We start from the raw sequence: 26,410 nt of genomic DNA on the forward strand, positions 1-26,410 counted from the left end.
CAATTATTTCCTAACTGTTTCAGCACAGCTAATGGGGTAGGGCATGAGGAATGACTGCTACACTGGCATTACCACCATAGGGGTTCCTATTCGAAATAATGAACACAATAAGCCGCACGTGCGAACCTGTCCCTCATTCGGATCGCTCTGTGCACTATTGGAGTGTCAGTCACTCTTGCTAGTACTACGTAGCAGCTCTAACAGTCAGAGCTGTGACCCCCATCCCGCGGTTCGCGTCGAGTCGCGACCGCGGTGGGTTTCGGCTAGGGGGGAAAGAGACAAGTCTTTCAACTGAAGGTGTTTATTCACCTCAGATACATATCTGCCAACTGCAGCAAATACAGTAGCACATCAAGTTAACAGAACACCACACTGGCGGAGCGTTACACACTACTGGGAGAAACGAGAATGAACAAATAGCAAGCACACGTTGAGGGAATGATAACTGTTCATCTCATCTCGTGTGGCTTTTGCACTCCAGTCCAGGGCAGTAGTTCACACTCCATGGCTGGAGCACTGCAGGGGTTGATGGCAGCAGCGATGCTCACGGCTTGGGTCCGATGTGGTGAGTCACACTTCCCAAAACGGAAGACCCCGAGGCTCCCCGAGAAAGTGACACGCGTTCCTTGGGTTGAGAGGAGGAATCTCCCCACAAAAGAGGAAGGTTGCAGAATCTCGTCTCGGTTGCAGAATGAACATACGGCGCGAAGGGCAGCGGGGGCGGCAAAATACCCCCCTATAGGGAACCAGCGCTGGAGTTTCTGCGTTGTGGGCAGTGCCGCCCTGGCGGTCAAAGCGCGCATACTCCAGCCGCTCCCGCGGCCGAGAGGCGACTGGTTGAGGCGATGCGGACGCGTATCGCCGAAACAAAACTAAAGGATGCTGGCAGTACTGTTGCGCATTCAAGTGCCACAATACGTAGAAATGAGGGAGGGCGTATTCTTCTATGCTTTTGCTTCTAAAACATATGAACAGGAACGGATGCGGCATTGCATCCCGGCAGTCAGGCGAGCACAGTATATTCTGCTCTCGCTCTCCTGTCTAGTAGCGTTGGGCTGGTCTCTAAACCGAATAGCGCTTGTCTGCAAGATTTATTCGTTAGTGAGGGCCACCAGTGGAAACCGGGGCCAACGAGCAGAATTTAATCGGTGTTTTGTCGTAAATAAAATATACATATTATGCAGCATGCGGCATATGTAAAAATCTTTTCATCTGACCACCACCAGGCTCCTTCTGATGCCACCGCGTGCAATGAATATGATACGATAGGCAGGTAGTCTACATTATTTGCAAACAGTTACGCAGAAGGAAAGCTGTCTGTCTACGAGATGCGTACAGGGGCACGTTCGCCGAAGCCGCTGAACTGTTATGAGAAATACGCACACGATGGATGCCTCCGTTGAACTTCACTTGTGCTACAGAGTTGTTGTCACGAACAAAGCAGCGGACTACTCGAAGCTTAGCTTTCTGGAGTTAGCCGATGCGGTAAAGCTTCTTTGTGCATTGGCTGCCGTGGCGAAGTGACATCGCAATTTATGCCTCGCTAGAAAATGGTCAAATGTCTTGGATTCTTACTCGCCGTTTAATTCGCCTAACGTCCTGTGTTAGTTTTTTCGCTTGCCTCTGTCTGCTTAGAATAAACGTGTTTGATCAACATCGACAATTGCTGGCGTTTTACGTGCCAAAAAAGTATGATTATGAGGAACGCCGTAGTGTGGGAATCAGGATTAATTCTGACCGCTTGGGGTTCTTTAATGTGCACATAAATCTCAGTATGCGGGTGTTCTTTGTATTTCAACCACATCGAAATGCGGCCACCGTGACCGGGAATCTATCCGCGCCCTCGAGCATAACAGCGCGACACCATACATGCTATGCTAGCACGGTGGTTTGCTTGATCAAAGTCCGCGTGCTTACATACCGCGGGCTGGGCATACATATACCACGGCAGAAAAGCTTTGACGCACCTACTCCTTGCCTCTTACTTTTTTTTTTTTACTGCGGTAGTGGACAGCTGGTATCGACGCAGCACGTACTTATCAATGGGGGCTTGTGAGCCTGCACTAGTTTGACACAAATCCCAGGACGCAACCAGAAAATGTTGACGATGGAGTTGCCACCACGGCACACCACTGTCTCTTCGACGCCGTATGCACAGACGTAGTCTGCTTTGCAGGGCTTCTCTCCGTTTTCCAGTGCTTTCCTGAGAAAGTAACCTTCAGACAGTTATTTTTTTCTAAACCATAGAGCAGTATTACTGGCGCAATGGCTGCTCGAGCTGTTCGCGCCAAGATGAAGCACGGGGACGGTGCACGCGCGTGCGCTCACCGCGGTACAGTGCGGCTGGTCGTCTGAGCGCGAGGGGCATGGCCTCCGAGATTAGCCGGCGGCGCGGAGGCCATACGAGCGGCTGAGTCATGTCGCGATTCCCCGCCAGGCGCCCTTTTTCGGCGCGCCACCTATCCAGCGCTGGTCTCCCATATGCAACCCCTCTCACCGGCATGCGTGTAAGCATATTATGAGCCGAGGTGCCGCAGTGAAGACCATGGGCTACTCATGCAACCCCACATTCCCCCTCCTAAATTTAACCCTTTAGCCACAAAAGAGGACTGCCACTGCAGTGTCGAAGGTCGACACTAGGCGATTTCAGTTGTGTCAGTGTCTAATCAAGAGATGGCACCACCTCCTACTGTATATATACGCAAGTGCATGCCGGAATAAAGCAGTTCTTGTATGGCATGGGTTGAGTGCATTTGTCATCCTCAGTTGCGACGTCTGCAGACACTACAATCTGGCGACGATGTTTCTGTTCACACTGCGATGGCTTCCGCCACAGTGGCCGCGCTTTCGCTGCCGCCCCCCTTTCTCGCCACCTCGGGCACTCCAGTCATACCATGGCGCCGCTGGATACGCCTCTTCGAAAATTTTCTACAGGCGCCAACCGCGCCCCAGCTACAGACGACTGAGCTGTTGACTACCGACGCTACCTCAACTGGTGAATTTAAAGACAGTGGCATGGTCCCCAAGCAAGACGCAGCAGCGACATGTCTCCCAGACGTATACGACGTGGCCCGCGAGATTCTGGCATGACATTTCGCCGGTGCATGCAACATTAGTTTAGAACGACATCACGTACGTGAGCGCCGTCAGCTACATGGCGAGTCTGCCCCCGACTTCGTCCTTGTGCTTCGCGAACTGGCAGCCTCTTGCAATTTCGCTGAGCAAGCCAACGATAACATGTGCGATCAGTTCATCACTGGCGTTGCATCTCCGCAGTTACGATCATGGCTGCTCTTAGAGGGCGACATGATGTTCGACCGTGCCGTTGAAAGTGTGCTACTTAGCGAGAGAGCCAAGCTTGTGTCTGAAACTTTTGCTAACCACATTGAGTGCATCATACGCCAAAAGCCACGCCACCATGACGCTTCTGGACGAAGCACAGACGATAGCCGCCATTTCAGAAACAAGGCACGCCCCGTTTATCAGAGCCGACCCAGATAACCGCACGCTCGTCAAGCTAGCTCACCATCTTCACATACGGACGCTGCCGTTGATCCGTACAAAGAAAATACGCAGGCTTGTGGCAATCCACCTTTTGCATGTCTGTGTGGCGCCCTCTCTCGGGGCACTACGAGAAACAAACCGTACGGCGTCGCGGCGCGCGTCTGCTACCACCGCCATACCCTAGCCATAGAGTGACCACCGCCACCGCTGCTGCATAGCACAAATCGTGACTGCGGCACAGGAGCGGAGAGCTTCGCCTCGAGTGTTGTGCAAAGGCATGGAGCCCCCTGGGAGTGTTTACATACCCGGCGGCTACTTTTCGGTGGCCAACGGATGGACGACAAGGCCAGCATCAATGAAAATGCCGAGCAAGAAACAGTTGGATGCCTTTATGGCGGCAAGTGGTTCCCGTTGCTCCCGGCAGACCACTAAAGGACAAAAATTCCGCGACGAGGGGTACGTGCGCAACCTCATGTTTAATGAGTTGTCGACCACGTCCACGTACGGACTCCTCCTAAACTCATCGGTGTATACGAACAGTGATGGCACGAAATCAGGGTGCCTGGGCGAGTTGGACGGCGAACCTGCAAAATCCGAGAACATCGCACTACGGTGACTGAAAAAAAACGGCCGCACGTTGTAACTTCGCTAAGATAAGCAAAATGCCGCAAGATTTATAAATCGGTGCGCGGCAGTCATGTCAACATACGCGAATCGTTTTTACTGAACAGCGAATGTGCTTTGACAACAGAAATGAAGCGCTGACCGCCCGTGAACGACAGGCCACGACACTACACCCTTCGGCATTCATTATCTTCTAGAAGCAGTATTTACGGCGACTCCTTTACGCCAAAGTAAACAACAGCGTAGTTACGCTGAGACCGAAGCGATTAAGGCGCACTTAGTCATACTTCGCTGTTGTCGACGTTCTAAACCAAATGCTGAAAACATATCGTACAAAAAAAAAAAAAAAAAGCCGTAGCGCGACTTTCGTCGCTACTGAACTGCTGTGTGACGACACGGACACAACGCGGACACATGTTCTTGTCGTACGCCATCTAAGTAACAACATTTCTTGAACGAAGTGATTTTCGCACAGTCTTGCCGAGTCCGAAGGCTGCCACGGACTGCCGTCTTCATTTTGGCGCTTCACAGCCCTGATCCACGCTTCACGGCGCTGACGATCGCGTTTCACCGATGGGAAGCGGAAAAAATGAATGTTGCTGCCGGGCACGCCTCGGGAAGTGCATCCATAAGCGGCACATGTTGACGGCATCGTGCTAATAGAACCAGATATATCGGTAAATATATTTCAACCACCTGCACAAGTCAACACTTCTGTCACCGCTAAAGCCGCGGCGGAAAGAGAGGCGGCGGCGTCTGCGACGGCGCCGTACAGACCATTTCCCAGAGTCGCCGCCAGGAAGCGGCGCATGCGCTGTAGAGGCATGCAAAAGGCGGATTGCGGAACACCACATTGCGAACCGATCATATGCCCCGCTTGCGGTAGAACATGCTTCGCATGCAGACGAAGCCCGACTCGCATCCAAGAAGTAGTTCTTGAACAAGGTGCATCAAGTGTCATTAGCCTAATCACTGTCCACAAAGATAAGCACACGGGCGTCTACATTGATGTCGCAGTTATGCCAATCGCTTCCAGCTTAAAAACTCGCGCTAGGTTCCTGGTTGACATGAGATGACTGTGTCAATTATACGGGAACAAGACTTTTCAAGCACGTTCAAAGAAGGAATTCAGTTGACCAGCTCTGAACTTATGGCATAACCGCCAACGTGCAGAAGGCGTTCCTACAGATTTACATAAGACCTGAAGATCGAGACGCACTTCGTTTCCTTTGGTTCGAGGAGGTGCCTTGTTTGGGGAAACCACTACCAAGAATGCAAGAAACAAGAATGACTAGAGTGCCGTTCGGAACAACGTCGAGTCCGTTTATTTTGGCTGCTACAATGCAGTACCACTTTAACCACGTCGCACCACTGTTCGAAGAAATAGCCGCAAAGCTCCAAAGGATTTTTTACGTCGATGACTTAGTGCTGGGCGTTTCGACCGCTGAAGAAGCCGTAGAGCTGTACAAACAGACGAACAAGATAATGGAACTAGCTGGCATGAAGATGCAGAAATGGGCGACGAACTGTGAGCTGCTTCGACGCACCCTACAGCAAAATGGAGAAACACTTCCGACTGAGTCTCATTGGACCAAAGTACTCGGGCTGTACTGGAACACCAAAGAGGATAAGCTTGTGGGGATCCGAGGCGTGCCCGAAGCCACTGCGCGGGCATTTCGCCGTTCCGCGAATCCTTTCCCTCTCCCGTTCTCCCGCGACAGCAAGTGGCGCCATCTTACGCTACGCGCCGGCTCACGTGGTGGCGCTGCACGCGGTCTGGGAGCCACAAGATTTGGCGTGACTGACGCGCGTGCACACCGGGACGAACTCTCTCTCTCCTCGGGCGCCGCTGGGTAAGTACGCGTTTCCTTTTGGTCCAACGTCCCCTTTGGGAATCGCTGGACTGTAGCCTGCCTGGGTACCTTGGCACCCTCGGCGGGCGTGTTTACCTCAGTGTTAGCTCCTGTTCGTATGTTAAGCCAAAGAGCGGTGCCTAGTGCTCGTGCGCGGTCGTACCACGCCGAGCCGCACTTGCCGGAGGCCCACGCGTACGGAGATTGCCCTAGCTCTCGAGACCAGGCCAGTGGTCACCGCGAGAGTGCACAGCATAGCCGCGAGGGACCCTTTCCCGAGCGGCGTGTCAAAGCTCGCCATTGCCAGCTGCGACGTACTCGCGGCCCCCCTTGGTGTATCGTCCGCGCGGGAAGCCCGTTGCTTCCCCGTGCCCCGGGAACGGACGTGTACTGTGTGTGCGTTGGGGCGCCGCCGAAGGCAAATAAAGTGTTTGTGTGTGTGTTATCTCGAACACTGGGTTTATGCTGCGCGCGCGTGGAGCGGTGCGCTAAACGTAAGCAGGCGACGGTAGACGTGGCCCTGTGGCTCGCTAAGCCTGAACCCGCGGTAGTCTTCGACTCCGGTGAGCATCGAGGCTACCACAAGCTTAGCGTCAACTTGGACTCGGTCTTGAAGACTGACAGTCCAGGGAATACCAAGCGAGTCGTACTTCAGACTACCTCCCGGATTTTCGATCCGTTGGGTTTCTTATCACCATTCACCATATGGGCCAAAATGCTCTTTCACAGAATCTGGACCCAAGGTCTAGACTGGGATACGTCGCTGCCTGAACCGCTGAGCGATGAATGGTGCAAATGGGTTGCAGAAATAGGATATCTTAAAGACTTCTCCATCAGCTGACAATCTTTCAGTGATCTTGAAGGTGATCATACACGATACCAACTACATGTATTTACTGACGCGAGCCCTCATGCATACGGGGTTGTCGCGTATTTGAGAGCAGAAGACGCATCTGGAAGAACCTTTGTCCAACAGCTTCTGGCAAAAGCAAGAGTTGCTCCGCTAAAACAGCTGACGTTGCCAAGACTTGAATTAGTAGCGGCTTGCCTCGGAGCTAAGTTAACGGCATTTCTAAGAGACACACTACAGTAGAACCCCACTGTTACGTTCCTCACTGCTGCGTTTTCCCGGCTGTTACATCGTTTTCCGCCGGTCCCGGCATAGCTCCCATTGGATACAATGTATTGGGAACCCCGCTGTTACGTCGTAACTGTCGAACCGTTCCCATATGATACGTCGCGAAGTGCGCTCAGAGCTGACCGACTGACTACCGAAGAGAGCGGCCATGGTGCATTTTCTCGCAGTTTTTCCTGTTTTGACAGTAACATTAGCCGCATTAGAGGCGCAAGCAACAGGATCTTTCGATTGATGCAAACAAAAGCATTGCCTTCGAGATTGGCATTTACTATTGACAAAAGCATAGCCTTTGAGATTTGTATTGCAAAAACATGGCGTCTATTACATAATTGCCCGCGAAAGCAAGGCCTTCGAGATTGGCATTCACTTCTGCTATCGCGTTGGCGTAGACTCATCATCATCGTTATTTGTCGGAACACGGGAGGAATTCGAGCTGGTTGCAGCTCGCATGGTCGTGCGCGCGGTTCGCGGTCGGACTCGCCGCGCTGGTCGTGGTTGCGTGTGCTTAGTTCTTTCATGCCTACAGCTGTTGGTGTTAAAAAAATCACATACGTTGATAACATTTCTGTGGATGAGGCCGTCCCCAGCTCCGCGTTTCTATCCGTTGACTAGATCGCGGCTGAGCGCGCCAATTTTCGTGCTGCTCGTAAGCATTGAAATAAAATTCTGTACCACTAAATATTTTGTCATTTTTCCCGTTTTCCGGCTCTTGCGTTTCCCGTCTCTTACGTTTATTTCCTACGGTCCCTTCAAAAACGTATCAGCGGGGTTCTACTGTACTACGGAGCACTCCATACTACTGTTGGACTGATTCCAACATCTGCCTGTGCTGGATACAGTCTATAGCAACAAAGTGGAAGCCGTTTGTCTGTAACCGGGTCATTGAAATTCAAGCTCATACAGAACGAAGTTGCCGGGGTCACTGTACCGGGAAAAACAACCCAGCCGACCTTGTGACAAGAGGTTTGTCAGCCCAGATTCTCAAAGAGAGTAACTTGTGGTGGTATGGTCCCGATTGGCTAGCTGCAGCTCCGGAAACATGGCCAAAGAGAGAAGACGAGGCCGCTAATTCTACAGCTACATTAATTCAACGAAAGACCAAATGGAGATCGTAATGGTGTCTAACTGTACAATATTAGAGCCCATACTAGACTCGAACAAGTACAGTAGCTGGCAGAAGATTGTTCGGATAACAGCATGGGTCAAAAGATTTATACACAATTGTCGCAAGAACACCCACCCACAATGGGAAGGCCCCCTACGTGCTCAAGAAATACAAGCAAGCGAAGAAGTATGGCTGAAAACCATGCAGTTGCGGGCATTCGATAAAGACATCGTTGCACTATCTAATGTCAGGACACTTGAGAAAAGTTCGCGCATACGAGACCTTCATCCGTTCTTGGACAAAGAAGGCATCCTTCGCATCAAAACTCGCCTCGACAATGCAACGACTTCGGACGACGTGAAATTCCCAGCACTGCTACCACCAGACCAGCACTGCGTGCACCTCATTGTGAACGACATGCATCGACGCATTCTCCATGGTGGTGTTAGTGCTATGCTCGCTGAACTACGTGAAAGGTTCTGGCTTCTTAGGGGGAGTCAGTGTGTCAAGAAAGTGGTTAGTAAATGTGTTGTGTTTGTGCGATTTCGACTTAATGCTATTTCGACACCGACAGCACCTCTTCCCAAAGACAGAGTGTCCCAGTCCCAACCATTTCAAGTCAGCAGCGTCGACTTTGCCGGGCCTGTGTTTGTGAAAGGTGATTTCACCGAGAAAGCCTATATTGTTGTTTTTACATGTGCAGTAGTTAGAGCTGTTCATTTAGAATTATGCAGTGATATGTCTGTCAATTCATTTATGCTGGCTTTTCGTCGTTTTGTCACACGGCGTGTAATACCAAGTGTTTTATATTCCGACAATGCTCTAACATTTAAAGCAGCTAGCAGGGAATTGAAGTCTATATACGAGATCTTACGAGACGCACAAGTGCAGAACTTTTGTGCGATGAGTCATATTACGTGGAAATTTATTGCTGAGCGTGCTTCATGGTGGGGAGGCTTCTGGGAAAGGATGATACGAACGGTTGAAGCCTGCCTCCGGAGAACGTTAGGGAAAGGTAGCTTCAACTTTGAGCAACTGAGCACAGTTTTAGCACAAGTCGAGGCAGTGGTCAACTCTAGACCATTAACATATGTTTCTGCTGATGCTACAGAACTTGAACTTCTTACACCAGCTCATTTTCTAGCACTTGGACGACTAAAACCCCTGTCACACGGGGCAACTTAAGTGCACTTTGAGATAGTGCACTTCGCTGCTAGTGCCATTCGCACGCTGTCACACGGGAACGTTTAGTGACACTCGCTGCAAAGCGCACTTGCCGGCGAGTGCGTTCGCCAAACTCACTTCGCCGAGACGGAGTGTCTAGCCTCGATAGCAGTGGCTCGAAAATAAACAGGTTATTATCCAAAGCCGAGTTCATAGCATTTTTGAACTATCGTTTTATTTATTAGGAATATTCTTATGCATTAAAACATACTATAATACAAAAAACTACTTTGCTATTCTCGTTCTCGGGCAGTTTACAGCCCTGACCGCCAGGGGCATGCCCAGCGCACGCCGTGCAATGGCTGCAGTCGCCGCGTTTGTATGTAAATTTTATTTTAAGGGCTGGTTATAGCTGTAACACAGTATTAATTAAAAAACATTGCCTGAAATAACAAATACCTGTTGTGCTACTTAAGTACCCATCGCCATTACAATCATTTCCAAAGTGCACTTCCCCTTCTCGTGTAGCAGCGCGCTGCCAAAGTGCCATTCTGGGGGCGTAAGTGCACTCGCTCAAAATGACACTAAACTTGCCAGTGTGACCGGGGTATAACAGTCCTTCCTCACCATGAAGTTCATGTAACAGCAATGAAGCGCACAGACACACTGCGCCTTTGGAGAGACAGTCAACGCAGGTTAACCGCTTTCTGGAACCGCTGGTACAAAGACTACCTGCTAGCTCTTAGAAGCGCCCACTTCAGGAAAGATAAGGGGAAAGAAATTAACTTAAGTGTTGATGACATTGTATTGATACGTGATGACAAAGTGCCAATAACATTCTGGAAAATGGGAAGGATTAGTAAGGTATACGAGGGTACTGATGGACACGTTAGAGCATGCAGAATCCGATTAGCAAACAGCGTGGAGATTATGAAGCCGATACAACTACTATCACCACTAGAATTATGCAAGTAAATTTGTTGGGGCGGAGGATGTAGAAATTGCATGTTGCACGGACTGAAAGACGAAGAAGAGGAGAAGTGGGTCTGAGGCTGGAGTTCTTGGACTGTTCTTGGGTACACGCTATCGCGCAGTGCGCCAATAAAGGCTGCAAAGAAGATTTCCCACATCGTTACTTCCAAACGGAACGAGATAAGCATTTTGAGAAGGTTTGCATTAAGGTTTGGCCCTTTTTCAAGTTCATCATTCAAAGAATGTTCCCCTGCTCCATGAGAAGAGGCGTCGAAGACAACTCGGAGTCTTGTCGTTGTAGAGGTTTCGCGGATCACTTCATGATGAGGCATATAGTAGACCTGTTCACGTGTCAAGTTATCAGTGTCGATCTTCTCGGCATGTCCATCTTTCTCGTACTGCCTAATAGCTTTGTCATATGCTTCGAGTGTTTCTTCTGTGAAAGCCTGCGTACTGAAGAGTGCAATCGTGAAATGGCAACTTTGCGATTGTCGGCCAAGTTGCACTCTGCCGATTTCCAAGGTAGCGCCACTTCATAACGACCATTTTGGAAACTGATTGTGTCAGTGAACCTTCTTAGGACGACGTCGTCTTGCTTCAGAAATGGCTCTTCAACAATAGCAATGGCATCCAGCTCCCAAAACCGTTGTAAGGGGTAAGAGATGTCCTCCTTCTCGTGCACGTCTGTTTGCAGCACGCAGATATTGCTGCAGGTATATTGGCTGGTTTGTCCCTCGACGGACGACGGTCCTTGCAGAGTCCACCCCATTCTCGTGTTAATGGCGATTAACGCTCTGGTATCCGAGTCCCACCGTACTTCGCTGTTTTTGGGCATTAGCTTCGACAGCTGGTCGGATCCAAAGAGAAGACTTGCCCCGGGTTCGCAAGTGACACTCGGGAAAACAACTGCATCCGCTAATGGTTTGCCTTCTGCTACGATGACTTGCAGAAATTTGTTTGGCTTTGGGGCTTCGATCATGTCGTCACAGATGAAAGGAACGACAACAGCCTCCATTCGTACTGATGTGTTGTCGTGTTGGTTCTGAAGCAAAAAGCTGACGACCTTTGCACGTCGGGTGAGTTTGGATCGCCCTCGTCCAAATGTGCTGATCACCAACTCGATCTCCCGTATCGGCGTTAGCCTCAGCTTCTAGCTAACGTCTTCTCGTACAAACGTTCTCTGACTGCCGTTGTCGAAAACGCCGCATATGTAACAGCTTCGTGTCGTTGTCGTCATCCACGCTCGAAACGTCTGGAGGAGAACTTCGGCGTTAAGTCCAGCAGTTCCGCCGTTTGTAGCAACATGCATAGCAGCGTCAAAAGTATTTCCAGTTGCCCCCGCGGTACACATTGTAGATGCATGACGACGTTTGCATACTTTGCATTGTACTCTGCGGCGGCAGTCTCGTGCCAGGTGTCCTTTTGCAGTACACTTGTAACAACGACCATCCGCTGTGAGCAAATTGCGCTTCTCTGCTATGCTGAGGTGGCTAGTGCATTCCTCAGTAGCGTGATCAGTTGCCGAACAGAAGACACAGGGCTCGGAAGAAACGTTTGTCCTGTTATGAAGCACCCTGGCAGACGGAGGCGACAAAGGCTTTTGGGAGCTCTGAGTAACATCGCTACGAGTATTCATTGATCCTGGAGTCGAGATCTGTGCGCTTCGCTCACGGCACTCCACTTCGATTCGAAGAAAGTGCAGCAAACGCCCCATCTCCTCGTGCGAAGATTGTGTACTGCAGGCGTCAGTTGAAACTGAACGTGACTCCCTGCTCTCCTGTTTATAGTAGTCAACTACTATGTCAGCAGGGATAACTTTCAGCAGTACCTCGCTCAGCATGGCTGCGTATGATATACAGTAGAACCCCGCTGATACGTTTTTGAAGGGACCATAGGAAATAAACGTAGGAGACGGGAAACGTAAGAGCCGAAAAACAGGAAAAACAACAAAATATTTAGTGGTACAGAATTTTATTTTAATGCTTACGAGCAGCACGAAAATTGGCGCGCTCAGCCGCAATCTAGTCAATGGATAGAAACGCGGAGCTGGGGATGGCCTCATCGACAGAAATGTGATCAACGTACGGTATGTGATTTTTTTAACACCAACAGCTGTAGGCATGAAAGAACTAAGCACATGCAATCACGACCAGCGCGGCGAGTCCGACCGCGAACAGCGCGCACGACCATGCGAGCTCCAACCAGCTCGAACTCCTCCCATCCTCCGACAAATAACGATGATGATGAGTCTACGCCAACGCGATGGCAGAAGTGAATGCCAATCTCGAAGGCCTTGCTTTCGCGAGCAATTACGTCATAGACGCCATGTTTGTGCAATACAAATCTCAAAGGCTATGCTTTTGTCAATAGTAAATGCCAATCTCGAAGGCCTTGCTTTCGCGAGCAATTATGTCATAGACGCCATCTTTGCAAAGCGAATCTCGAAGGCCATGCTTTTGTTTGCATCAATAGAAACATCCTGTTGCTTGCGCCTCTCATGCGGCTAATATTACGGTCAAACCAGGCCAAGCAGCGTGAGAATGCACCATGGCCGCTCTCTTCGCGACGTATCATGCGGGAACGGTCCGACAGTTACGACGTAACAGCGGGGTTCCCAATACATTGTATCCTATGGGAGCTATGCCGGGACCGGCGGAAAACGACGTAAGAGCCGGGAAAAAGCAGCAGTGAGGAACGTAACAGCGGGGTTCTACTGTAGCGCTAACTCCAAGGTTCGCGAGTCCTCTCTGATTCACTTGTACTTCGTCGTACAGCTTCCGCAAGGCTGATATGTCGCTCGAAGACCTGACGGGTTTTAGTGTGCAGAGCCTCTCCAGGTTCTTGTGTTCGATTAGCTTCGCGTTCCCAAATCTTTGTTTTAATATTTCAAGTGCGTCGCGGTAAGATGAATCTGTGACCTGAATTCTGGCGACGGCTCGAGCAGCGGCTCCGTCGAGTAACAACACAAGATAGTGGAACCGATCAGTGTTGGACAAGCTCGGGTTATCGTGCACAGAGTGCCGGAACATGTCCCAAAATGGCTGCCATCGAGTTAAACTGCTGTCAAAGCGCAAAAGTCCTAACTTGGGCAATCGTGCACCAAACTCACGTTGAGGTCGCTGGTGGGTCCTCCCCAGTAGTGGTTGCAGGCGTATGCGCCGTCGAAGCCGGTGAGGAGACCTTGAGCCTGTTCATGTGGTGTTCGAGCAGGGCCAAAGCGCTGGTAGCAGCGTCTTCATATTCCATGACGGAATCGTAGTCTTCTGCCACCTGCTCGTCTGTCAGGAAGGTTTCCAACTCGGCGTTCAGCGCAGCTAACTCCGTCTGGACCGCCTTTAACCGGCTGTGGAGGACGTGATGCGTCGAGAGCTCGAACTGGTCTGACTGTACGAGCTGATTTACCTCATTCACAATCCTTGTGCTCTGGGATCGACGCGACGCCCGCTTGTTCTTGGCACGCTCCATGACGGTCTGGTTGCAGGAAGACGTCCCAGATCGGAAGCGACGGCTCGTGGGATGAAGGCCGTGGCTTCCCGAGTCTTCGGCACCAAACGATGTGGGAAATCTTCTTTGCAGCCTTTATTGGCGCACTGCGCGATACAGTCCCAACATGGCGTACCCAAGAACAGTCCAAGAACTCCAGCCTCAGACCCACTTCTCCTCTTCTTCATCTTTCAGTCCGTGCAGCACGCAATTTCTACACTTATGTTGTTGGATTTCCAATGCTGGAAGATCCCCATACTGGGCCAGTTTAAAACAAGCATCTCATTCAAGGAGGAAACAGCCGTGATAGCACTTCATGACACCCCCAGAGGGACTACCCTTAAGTCTGGACGCTGTACAAGCTTTAGGACTACACATTGTGGGTGCACAGCTATGCTGCTTGCGCATGGCTGCCGAAGCTTCAGAAGTCATGAGCAAAAGAGCAGCTATGGCTGTATATACGGGCAATGAAGTGCCTGCAAATCTGCCGAAGTTCGGTATGCCAGCTCTGTTATGGGCTAAGCTTTACCATTTGTTTAAACTGGGGCTTGGCCTGGCCAAGGGCATCCAGCATCAGGTCAAAATGAAAATGTCAGTCTCTCCAGTTGTACAGAAGCTGAGACGCCTACCACTTTCTCTGCGCAAGCTATTTAGCGACCAGCTTCAGCAGCTTCTCTCTGATGATGTTATTGAAAAGGGCTAATGCCTCTGAATGGATCTCTTCTATAGTTGTAGTTTGCAAGAAAGATGACAGTATCCGCCTATGTGTTGACCTTGGAGAGCCCAACAAAGCAATTGTAGTTGGCAGCGCCCCCTGCCTCATACGGAACAGCTACTGCACTCTCTCAATGGTGCACACCATTTCTCAAAGCTCGATTTGGCCTCTGCCTATTACCAAGTTATCCTTCACCCGGACAGCAGAGACCTCATGGCTTTCATTACGCACGGTGGCCTTTTCCGGTTTAAAAGAGTGCTTCGGACTGGCGTCGGCTCCAGCCGCATTTCAGCAACTCATGACTACAATCTTGCAGGGCTGCAATGGGGTCCTCTGATACATAGATGATATCATCATCTTTGGCAGGACTGAGGCAGAGCACATGAGGAACGTGGAGCAAGTTCTGCAGCACATCTCCGAAGCTGGACTCAAACTCAACGTCAAGTGCCTCTTAAATGCATCGGAGCTATCATTTTTTGGACATCATGTCAGTGTAGAAGGAATAGCGCCCCTTCAAGCAAAAGTTGACGCAACTGCGTAAGCTGCGACCCCCACAGATGCAGGCATGCTTTGGTCTTGTTGAGTATTACACCAAGTTTATTCCCCAACTTGCCGAAGAGATAGAACCTATGCGTAGGCTACTTCACAAGGACATTCATTGGGAATGGCATCTCGCTGCTGAACAGAGCTTTACCAAGGTAAAGGAACTTCTTACATCCAGAAGAGTACTGTGAATGTTCGACCCAGCACTCCCTGTTATTGTGGCCACAGATGCGTCCGCGTAGGGTCTGGGTGCAGTACTGCAATGAGCTGACGGTCCATCAATTCGAACTGTTGTTGTCGCACTGGTCCATCCATTCGAACGGAAGTGCTCAACAGTGTGCTGAGCCATATCGAACTCTTTTCGTTCCCAACGAAGAGGACGCTGCAAATGCGTGTCTGATTCCGCACCGGCTACCCCTTCTTGCCGTTCTGGCTGACAAGAAATCACGCGTGACAGCAGAACATGCAGACAGGCACATCGCCCCTCTATGTGGCCGTTGTCAGCCTGCTATCTTCCTATTTCTTCGTGACCTGGTAAGTTTGTGTATACACTTAATATAAATAATAAAAGGCAAAAAAGAAAGCGCAAGAGAGTGAGGACATTTATAAATGGAATTCGAGGCGTTGCTTACGCGCTGCAGAGCTGCGGTAGAGTTGTCGTTCATTTTCGTCCGACTTCTGTGGTAACCAGCAGAATTTTAAATTTAGTTGCTTCCGCACGGTGTTCCTACAGCTGTTGTGCCAGTCATGCACGCAGAAGTACGAAAAAGTACCGGACTTCTGCGACGTTTTTACTTCCTTTCAGCAAGGAGCCATGCGTATCTACAGTGACTGCGCGCCCGGGAGCAACAAACGACAATCCCAACTTTTCCGCCGCGGGCGTCTGGTGGCGCTGCCTGTTCGGTTCAAAGCTGGAGCGCACTAGGCCTATACTCGCGGACAAGTTTTCTTGGCAATGAAGGGAAAGCTACGGGGCGGAGAGTCTGCACATGTACTGCTACACGAAGTAGTCCGGTTTGGCGCGCGTCTCGTAACGCCGTGGAAAGTGATGGCTAGCGTTGCATTTCGACACAAACGCTGCTTAGCGTCAAAGTACGGGTAAAAGGCGCGACTTTTTCACGCACGCAAAAACACAAAGTGACAACGTATAAAGTAAAAGAAATACATATATCTCGCTTGTGAGCGCTGTGTTCCGTCTCAAAAAGCTACATGTAGAAAATGAAGCCGTATTTTATATTTCTCACGCAGAAAATACGGACGCAATTGTGGGACTACATTCATTAGCGGTAGGATACGTGCATTGTGGCTCTGTAGCCTTCGCTTCATTGCCAAGAAAAGTTGTCCACGAGTATAGTTGCTGCCGGGGGGCAGATGTTTATGCAGCGTAGCAGCGCGTCCATCACGGGCCGCTTTTCTTGCTATCGCATTCATTGCTTCGCCCTTGCAGCGAAACTGTGACTTTTTTTAGAATATGCACGTCAAAAAAACGGGGTGCGGCCCTTACACGTGTTTATACGGTATGTGTTGACTCTTGTGGATGTAGCCACCAGGTACCCAGATGCAGATGCCCTAAAAACCATAGATACCACCCAGGTAGCTGAAGCCCTCTTGGAAATGTTCGCACGATATGGGGTGCTGAAGGAGGTACTTAACGATAGGGGACCGAACTTCACATTGGAGATGATGAGGGAAGTGAACAGATTAATATCCATTGATCAAAAGCAAACCACACCATACCACCCAATGGCCAACGGGTTGGTGGAACGTTTCAATGGAATACTGAAAACAATGTTGATAAGGATGTGCAAGGAAAGACCCAGGGATTGGGATAGGTACCTGCCAGCACTTTGTGTTTCGAGAGGTACCGCAGGCTAGCTTAGGGCTTTCTCCGTTTGAAATGTTGTATGGGAGAAAGGTAAAAGGCCCAGTAACAATTCTCAAGGAGTTGTGGTCTAAGGAAGAGCTAGGAGTAGAAGAAAAGAGCACATACACATATGTGCTAGACTTTAGAAACAGGTTGGAAGAAACTTGTAAAACAGCACATCAGGAATTAGAACAAGCCAAGCAAAAGCAGAAAATGTACTATGACCGCAAAGCAGTACATAGGACACTAAACCCTGGAGATAAAGTCCTGGTACTTTTGCCCACGGAGAACAACAAAATGCTCATGCAGTGGAAGGGACCGGCCACCCAAAAGAAAAAAATTACACCATCTCCCGCTAAAGGGGACCATGAGGCGATGCGAAGCCGGAGCACTTGCATGATCGCGTTCCGTTGGCGTTCGTTCGGCATGCTACTGACCTCGCGTCGTGGAACGCGAAGAGGAACACTACGCGCCTCGTGTCTTCTCTCTAGCCTGGCCATTAATTCTCACAGGGCAAGCGGGGAACGCGGTTGACAGGCGCGCAAAAGGGGGCAGCATAGGAGAGGAGAGAAGGGGGGGGGGGGACGCGCATGCGCTGGCGCTCATCGCGGCACTGCGCAGGAGAGAATTTCGGCATGTCGAGCCCGCATTTCAGAGGAGTAAATCGAAGCAAGCGCTGGACTGAATGTGTGCAGCACTCTACCACTTGAAGGAGAGGAGACTAGAGGAGGAGAGTAGCGCATGCGCCGCGAGAACGCAGGAGAAGCGCAAGCAGGTGCTGGTAGAGAAGTGGAGAGAGTAACGCGCAGCTGTTGGAGAGGGAAGGAGGAGAGCTGCGCATGCGTAGTGTAAGTGCGGATTACCAGGTTGCAGGACATACCTCCGAGCAAGAGATGCTTTGCATCTAAAATGAGATGGATTATGAAATTTCAGTTCATGAGTGGAAAAAGGTGTTCCATATTAATATGTTAAAACACACAGCGCTCTGTGCGCTGTGTGTGGGGTGTGTTCCTGAGTGGATGCGTGTGTGAATGGGAGTGTGTTTCGAGTGAATGCCAAGTTGTGCCGAATATCTTCAAAATGACAAGTGACCAACTAGCCCAAGAACAAGTCCTTTCAAGCAAGGAAAGAGTACAGAAGTCAAGCAGGAGTAACAAAGCCAAGTTGTACAGTAGGAAGAAATGAGCAGTTTTTTAGAGGAAAAAAAAACATGGCTGATCCCTCTGTCATAGGAATCGGTATAACACGTAAGTGAAACGTGTCTTCACTGACGCAGTTGAGCGTTTGTTGTGAATTCTTTCACCCCAAGGGCGAAGGAATGAATGCTACAGCAACAAATTGTATTATCACGCGAAGAATGGCAAGCAGCTCGAAACTTGCAACGCGCTGCTCAAGCAGAAAGGACGCATGGAACGACCATACACAGGATGAGAGCGAATGGTCACATTTGTAACTTATTTCTGCGTGAGCACCGCGCTCCTTTCGCAAAAGCGGCCTGCTGCAGTGGGCCAGGTGACCTTCGTGCTCTCAACGCAAGACGTACGAACCACCGCGATCACGAGATAAACGCATGCACGCGCAACCACGCCCTGTAGAGGCGGGTGCTCGTCTTAATGGCGGCGACTTCTAAAGCGCGCTCTTTGAGCCCTTCCCGCCATCTTGCTACTGATAACGAAAAGACGCAGTAACACGGATCTCCGAGTATTGCCACCGGCAAATGGTGTATATAAATAGCTCGCCGTTAGCATTGCGAAGAGCGTGCCGTCCGTGGCCGAATCGTTCCGTGCTGCGGAGCGAGGGGTTGTAAGTTCGATTCCCGGTGACGGAACTTTTTCTTCTGGTTTTTTTCGTGACGGAAATACGTCAGTGGAGCCGTGATGGACCCCGGCATAAAACACTTTCGTGTTAAAAACTCTTAAAAGGGGGCCCAATGTTGTGAGCAAGGGGGCACGGGACACCTGTCGAACGCCGGGAAGTGGCGATAGCCCGCGATGGTGCATGAGGCAAGCAAAATTCCTAGACGGGGGCGACAACTGATACATCCACGTACGGGATTGGTTAGAGGAAAAAGCTCGTGGCACGTGACCCATACCGAGGAGAAGGACCACAGAAAGAGAAGCAGGGATTGTTCGGTGGAGTTCAAGACAAGCCAGGTGGTGAAAGCCAGTGTCGCACCCACGGTGAGAGCAGTGGGCGCTCGGTTCTGGAGGCAGCAGCATGAGAGGCCTGGGAGGGTCGCTGTCGACCTTGGTGTCAACCGGCAGCCTCATCGCAGCAGTTGTCAGGGCATCTGTAGCACTTCACTATTTCGACAAGATGACTGCAACCCACCGTACAATCCTTGGAGAGCCACGTCGGCATTTTGGTCGAGTGGCACTGAGCAGAGGCTGATAGTTAAGCCTACCCTTGCAAGATCGAAGTTCTCGATGATGAAGACAACCGGCAAAGCGGCTGATCAACGGCGATGACTGTAAGACGTCTACAGGAACTTCGACGACGAGACATGGCGTCTACTTTGTCACCGAACCGAATCAGCGAATACCACGAATCGTAAGAACATTCGATTGGGTAGCGACAGACTGAGAAGCCATAGTGGCCAGACTGTTTCGAGTTAGGGGAGCTGAGCATAGCTTGAATGGTTTGTTATTTTAGTACAGATATTGCGCACTAGCTCAGTATTTTCACATGTGTTAGTTTTAGTTGTGAATTTTGGGTGTGCTAAGTTTTTGCTGTGTTGTGCACAATAAAATTTTGTTTGCCGTGCCACAGCCATCTCCTGCCTCTCTCTCTCAATTGCATCCACATTGCAAGCACTCCCAAGATACATAGCAGATACATGCGGCCTCGGCGATTAGGTCCGACCGCGTGCTGTTAAAGGAACCGACAACTGATTTTTCTCGACCCAGTTTTTTACGGCGAGACAGGAAGCTCACCCTTCGTAGCGTTTGTAGCTGCAGTGGTTTATCCGAAAAGCACGTAGTTATTTTATAAGCAGTATTTTTCGATCTGAAAGGCTCCAAACACGCATGGAGGCTTGCTCCAGCAATGCTGAGAATTGATAGCGATGCCGCTAGCCTTTGTGAAAGCTGTCGTTGTTCTGCTTTCGCAGGAGTTACTGTAACTATGCTTAACCACCTTTATTTTGAGCTTTCCAACCATTTTTGAAAATACCAAGCTGTCACAATGAGATGTGTGGCTTTATACACCTTCCCGGTATTTGTACAGCGTTGTGTGCGCCTGCGCCCAAGGTTGCCTGCGCCTGTGTCATGGATGACTTGTCCCGGCGTCGTTACTCTCTAGATACACGAGCCAAGCCAAGTAATCGAAAACGTGTATGCACGGCCACACCGAGTAGGAGCGCGCGTCATTTCTAAGACGAAGTGTAGGCAGCAAAACTATGTCGCTCCAAAATCTTAGCGACCTGGAAACTGCGTGCACGGTTGCATGAGCACGCTGAAAAGTTGCTCAAGACGTGCTGACAAGCATGGGATCATTACGTCACGCGAAGGCAGCGCCACTTTAATGCATACTACTAACGCAGGCCTATATGTACATTATTATGGAGTAATACCTCTTAATATAAAGAAACGAACAATATTTCAATACTAACAAAAAAATCGTCGACCGCGTACAGCAATCAACGGTCACGTGGCCGTCTTCATCGGATCGTCCATTTTTTTGCTGCCAGAGGCGCCACAGGTCATTTTTCGCGACTTTCAATTAAGAAATAAAAATATAAATCCATCTCTCACGAAAAAAACAGGGTTGGTTTGAGTCAGTGCAACGGACAATCTTTACATCAGTGGAGTCAACTCATTTCATATTCTGGGCAGTTGTCGGTCCCTTTAAAAGGCGTTGAGCTGAAGCTGATCTCTGACGCACCAGTACTACTAATTATTCTAAAGAATATTTAGTGCAGGCATTAAACGCATGAAAATGAATTTAAACAGCCCGTACTTCTAAAAAATTTCATTACTAAAAGTTTCTCACACTTTTCATTGAAGTGAAAGAAGATGCCGCTGGTTTAAAGACGCCACCCACCTTTGTCGACCGCCTTTGACATTACGCTATGTTCCATTGTAACCAATAGAACGCAACGCGCGCCGAGGGCTTTGACCTTTTTGTACTACAGTAAACTCCCGTTAAGATGAACTCGGTTAAGACGAATTCTCGCTTATGTCGAACAACATGGGACCATTTGTTTGGTTTCCCATAGACTCAATGTAAAAAAATCTGCTTAGGATGAACCACCTAACTGTACTCTTCTGTTAAGACGAACTTTCGCAGTGACCGATAACGCTGGCAATTCTGTGAAATGAACATTGCAGTCTTGGTGGGGCATGCAGGTGACCGAGGAAAAGAAAAAAAAGCAAAAAAAGTGCTTCCTGGAGCAAAGACGCCAAGCAAACCGCGACGCGGAAGGTGCGAGATATATGAAAAAGAAAGGTCAGCGGATAGAGCTGGTATCCCCCTCACCCCCAGCTTGTGGGCTGAGGAGGTGCCAGCTTTATCAGCAAAGAAAGGCACAAAAAGAGTTGGGGGATTTACAACTGGGACCTTCAAGCCATTGTGTCCTTTTGTATTCCCCCCCCTGTTCTTTGGTTTCCCAGCTGATGTACAAAGAAAAGAATAGCACAAGAGCTTGGGACCCTTGCACTGCCGCAAGGCGCGCTGCGGGTACATTTGCCAATCTGCGATAGCAGATTGGCAAATGCACGTCTCCTCCTCTCCCAGGGTGACGTTATCATGGTGCATGCACATGCTGTCGCCTGCCTGGAGTTTCCCCTCCTGTCTTTTCTTTCTCCGTGTCCATGGCACTGGCGAAAGCTTGTTTTCAATAATGGTCACCTTTTCACCTTTTCGTTGTGTAGGCTGAAAACAAACTGGCCCTGCAGTGCGGCACCGAGGGCCGTGAAATTGAAGTGCAGCGCTGTGCTCCAGAGGGCCTCAAGGTAAGTGGCAGCCAGCTCCCCAGATGTCTCGTTGCGGCGATGAAAGTCGTAATGCCTTGACAGTTCAAATTTCTGCAGGACAACATGCTTTTGCATAACTGATCACGTAGTGCAAAATTTGACACAGGACAAGAGAGGGGGACGAAGACGAGCGCTCGTATTCGTCCCCCTCCCCCTCTCTTGTCCTGTGTCAAATTTTGCACTACGTGATCAGTTATGCTTTACCAACATGCCCAACTTCATACTCTTGTCATGCTTTTGCAGGGTAGAAAGTATTGTTGAGAGCGTGGTGTCCGTCAACTGTGCTGGCGCCACAAAGGCCTTGGCCAAGTGGAAAATTGTGGGGCCGCATTGGCTCAGGGAGGTGGACCCCTGTTTGTCGGCATTCGTTATGTCATGGGCTTCCAAAAAGAACTTGAATCGTTGAATCACAGGTCTCTTATTTTTCTGGTTGAGATAAACCACAAGGCTCAATATAGCCTGCCGTTGCAGTGCAAATTAGGCTTGCCGGGGGCATAAGGCATTGTCCTTTCCCTTTAGTTGGCCCCGATGGTGAAGCTGTGACAATGAAACTCACGGTGGCTATACTGATAGCATTATGTTATCTTGGTGCCAGTCCCATCCTTTATCGCCAGTGTTATATCGCAGGAGCGGCGACATGCTGATACTAAGTTCGACTAAACTAAAAAAGACCGCAGCCACTTGCTGCGGCTGCTCTTCATTCCATTCGGTGACATCACAGGCAGAACCAAGCAATGTTGCCAACATCATAAAGCTACAGCTATGGCATGCACAGAGTCTGTAGCACACGAACATAACAGGCACGACAAACGTACAGGAAGCACACTGGCAATGACAGTGTAAGCTTAGTAGGTAGTGTGCCTCACAAAAAAGAACTATTGTCTCCATGCAGCAGGAGATATTTTCGTACAGTAGCACACTGTGCACGCACACACACAGGGGCAGCCGGACAAGTCGTCCACTCTCCCGCCACAGCCTCTGTGTTCCACGCTATTGTTTTGAAATGCTCGATATTGCAACCGTGCGCTGTAGCCCAGTTGTGTGAGAGAGCCATAATTTTTTCCACACTTTGCTGGCACCAGCGACAATCGTAACAAGAAGCAAATTTGCGATTGGGGGTTAGCAAGCAAAGTGGGATTCTCGGCAGGTACTGAACATCACGAGCGCTGAAGTGGCAAAAACAGTGGCAATGGAGTGCAGTCGGGTAGGGTACTTCCTTTTACACCCCTTAGCCACTGCAGCTGCCTGTTCCTGGAGGATAAGAAGTGGACAGTACAGTAATCTGATTAACGACTGCACCTCCATGACAACATGGAATGACACAAAAATCAGCTGTTTTTCACTCGCAATGCAGTCGGAGTGGTCATCGAAAAAAGGACCCTCTTTTTGCCACCGCACAGCATGCTTGCCAATATTCTAGTACACTATACTCGGGGGACTGGTTTTCATCCCTGCCTATTATAGTCACCCTCGTTGCATGGAGGGTGGATTGATAAAGACGGCACTAGGATTAGAGAACAAGTGTACCTCAAAGTCGATCTTGGACAGATTCTGCACCAGCAGGAGCAGAAGGTTGGTGTTGTATAACTCCTGTGCCAACTGGGCCACCACAATGTCCGTCTGGGGCTCTGTATCACACGTGCCGTACAGCATGTTCTTCATCATCACCAGGTGCTTGGAGACATCTTCCTGGGCCTGCATTAACCATCAATTGTGGCACTGGAAGCAAACTGGCGGGCACTCAGCTGTCAGTTGATGTCACCTTTTCACCCTTTGTGCGACAGTGGGACACATACGTCCCACCTTTCCGCCTGCAGGAAAAATTTTCTCTCTCATCACCTGTTGCAATTAGCAGAACGCTAAGTCCCCCATATCTTACCCAAGTCTTCGTAATCCCAAGGAAAATTCTTTTAACACGCTTTCAAAGTGTGGAAGTAGTGTTAAAATGGTGCTGAATTTCGACTAATTTCTTATGATTGATTCTGAATTTTCTTCTTCTTCAGATAGAAAGAACCTACCAATCTAAATGTCGGATAATTTCCTCCTTTTCTGGTTTTTCCAATAGGCCATTTTAGCTTCCAGTCATCACATGTTTTTGCAAGTTTGCGCAATAACTTGACCAATAAATGCATCGAAACACAATCCCCTGCGAAATTGCCACGCTCATCCTTCAGCTGTAATTGCGGATTTTGGTGTGTGGAAACATTTTTCTTTGTATCATATAACTCTTGAAAAGTAGGCACATATTCAGGGACAACAGCCGTACTCGAAAATTTCGACAGCCAAAGCAAAGACAGGCAAATGGACAAAAAAATGGTTGGTGCATGCGGTGAAGTAAGCTTTACAGCAACAGACAACAATGTTATGAAGGCTCACAAGAGGCACAGGTGGTGTTCTACTGCTGGAAATGAAGCCCGCACAACTTTCCTTAGCACAACTTAAGAAGTGATACCCTGTGCCACTAGCTTCGGCCGTTTCCATCCCGAATACCTGCTGATCAAATCGCGAGATGGTGCCTTCATGAGACAGTGAGACAATGTTTTCCCATTTTTTGAAAACATTCATGAGTGAGTGGGACATATATGTCCCACTTTCAGTAAATATGTTATATATGTCCCACTTTCAGTTTTCAGTAAACTACTGGCTTGATTTTAATAAAATTTGTTTTATACTATTTCTATGTAGTTTATATCAATATACCACAGCCAGTTTTTACATTGTGTCAAAAATATAGGCAAACCTACAAAGGGTTAGCTGAAACAACAAATTTTGAGGCCACAGAAAGCCTGCTGTAGGATAATTAGAGATGTGAGTTGAGCTAGTTGGTGCATATTAACTGCAGACATGACTGAATAGAAGCACAGACAAGGTAGAGATGACAGACAGGACGGAGCCCTGCTATAGGGCTCCTCCGTAGGCAAACACAATTCACATGAAGTGTTGGACACAGCAAACATTTAAAATATATTTTAATTCACTTCTAAAGTGTGCCTAAGTGCTCGTTATCGAGATACTGTATGCACAATTTAAGAAAAAATAATTATATCAGAAATTGGCTCACAAAGGGTTAAAGAAAGCCCATGAAATATGAAATAAAACTATGTGATTGCACTCATGCACTATCATTAACCTATTGCTCTGCGAGGCAGAGAAAGTGTGGTATGCCCTAGCCCATTGTGCCCCTCTTCGCCAGCCAGCATAACTATCAGCTTAGTGCCTTGGGCTACTTACCTTTGGAGCCGAAGTGAAACTTCATAAACTTGAAATGATCGAAAAACATTGTTTTTTGAGGTTAAAAATCCATGGTGCTCTATGGGCACGGCGTTACTAGAAGTTAAATCATTTGTTATACAGAGTATTTCATTGTATTGAATGTCAAGGTTTAACCGAAACTGCACAGAGCTTTTTCCACAATTGCAGTGCGGCATGCTAATGAGCGGCCTCAATCTTGCAATGTGGCAGTGGCCCTTTTCAATGCTGCCCCATGGAAAGCGTCTTTGGCTCACTCGTGCAGCATTATTGCCCTTTTGAAGCTCCCACAGATTCATCAGCACACAGCTTATTGTGACAGTGTTAAAGAAAGACACTTGTGCTTGTATTAAAGACAAACACTAGGGTCAGCAAAACTTGAGGGGTGGCACAACGCAGGGAAGGACAGCAAACACTTGATGGCCACTGAATGCAGGCAGCACCACATAAGACGCACCTTGTCATTTTTATATATAAGAACACTATGAGCATTGTAGACACCCTTGGATAAAGCCATGGTTCATAAATCCTGTCGATCGTTGTATCCACTGTGTGGGAGACGTAATTTTACACCAAGAGGTATACTCACGCGCAATGCCTTTCCCAAAGTGGTGGGCAGCTTGCAGAGAAGGAAAAGCATGTTATCATGGGCACACAAGAGCGGATGGTGCATGTGCATACCTTCTCAGCCTTCTTGTCACCCCGCTCCAGTGCCAGAACGGCCTCCCGAAGGACCTTGACCAGCTCGTAGGGGCTCTTCTGGGATTTGCCAAACAGCGGCATGGCAGCAGCGGGCACCACACGTGCCTGCTCCGCCCACCTGCACCAGCAAAGTAATGCACGTGCTCAAATTTTGCATATTATCATTCTGAACTCTTTGGATCAAGCAAAATGCTACTGATATGCAAAAACCCATGAACATCATCATGTCTTTCTACACATCCAGGCACTAGCTCTGTCAGCAGTTTTTAGTGCATTAGATTGCAACATAATAATCAGGATTGTGAAACAATTCCCAGAATCATCATTCACAGAAATACCTAGGAAACAAGCCCTGTCCACATTAGTGGCATTACTGTGCACAGCTTGCTTTTCCCAGGCTGCCTCGCAATGGCAGTTCTGCTGCTTGCCTTAAAGGGCCAGTAAACAACCCCGAGGTCCAAAAATTGTAGTGAAGAGAAATATGCGCACTATTGCTATGTGAACATGCTGCCGCAAGAATT

The 26,410-nt window shown here is 49.2% G+C and overlaps 1 protein-coding gene across 5 annotated transcripts in view; it reads right to left on the reverse strand.

Moving 5' to 3' along the window:
• LOC119388329 (protein Mo25) overlaps positions 1-26,410 on the reverse strand; it is a 211,655-nt gene that overhangs the window by 91,971 nt on the left and 93,274 nt on the right. For 3 of the 5 annotated variants that reach the window (XM_037656032.2, XM_037656033.2, XM_049413911.1), the window contains 3 exons: positions 25,869-26,007; positions 25,777-25,806; positions 23,466-23,633 (listed from right to left, as the gene is read on the reverse strand). In XM_037656032.2, the coding sequence (XP_037511960.1) occupies positions 23,466-23,633; positions 25,777-25,806; positions 25,869-25,970 (300 nt within the window). In that variant the 5' untranslated portion in view covers positions 25,971-26,007. The remainder of the gene's footprint in view (positions 1-23,465; positions 23,634-25,776; positions 25,807-25,868; positions 26,008-26,410) is intronic. The other 2 variants (XM_037656035.2, XM_037656036.2) reach the window with 1 other exon arrangement.

Source organism: Rhipicephalus sanguineus, chromosome 3 (genome assembly GCF_013339695.2).
Source record: "Rhipicephalus sanguineus isolate Rsan-2018 chromosome 3, BIME_Rsan_1.4, whole genome shotgun sequence".
Lineage (NCBI taxonomy): Eukaryota > Metazoa > Arthropoda > Arachnida > Ixodida > Ixodidae > Rhipicephalus > Rhipicephalus sanguineus.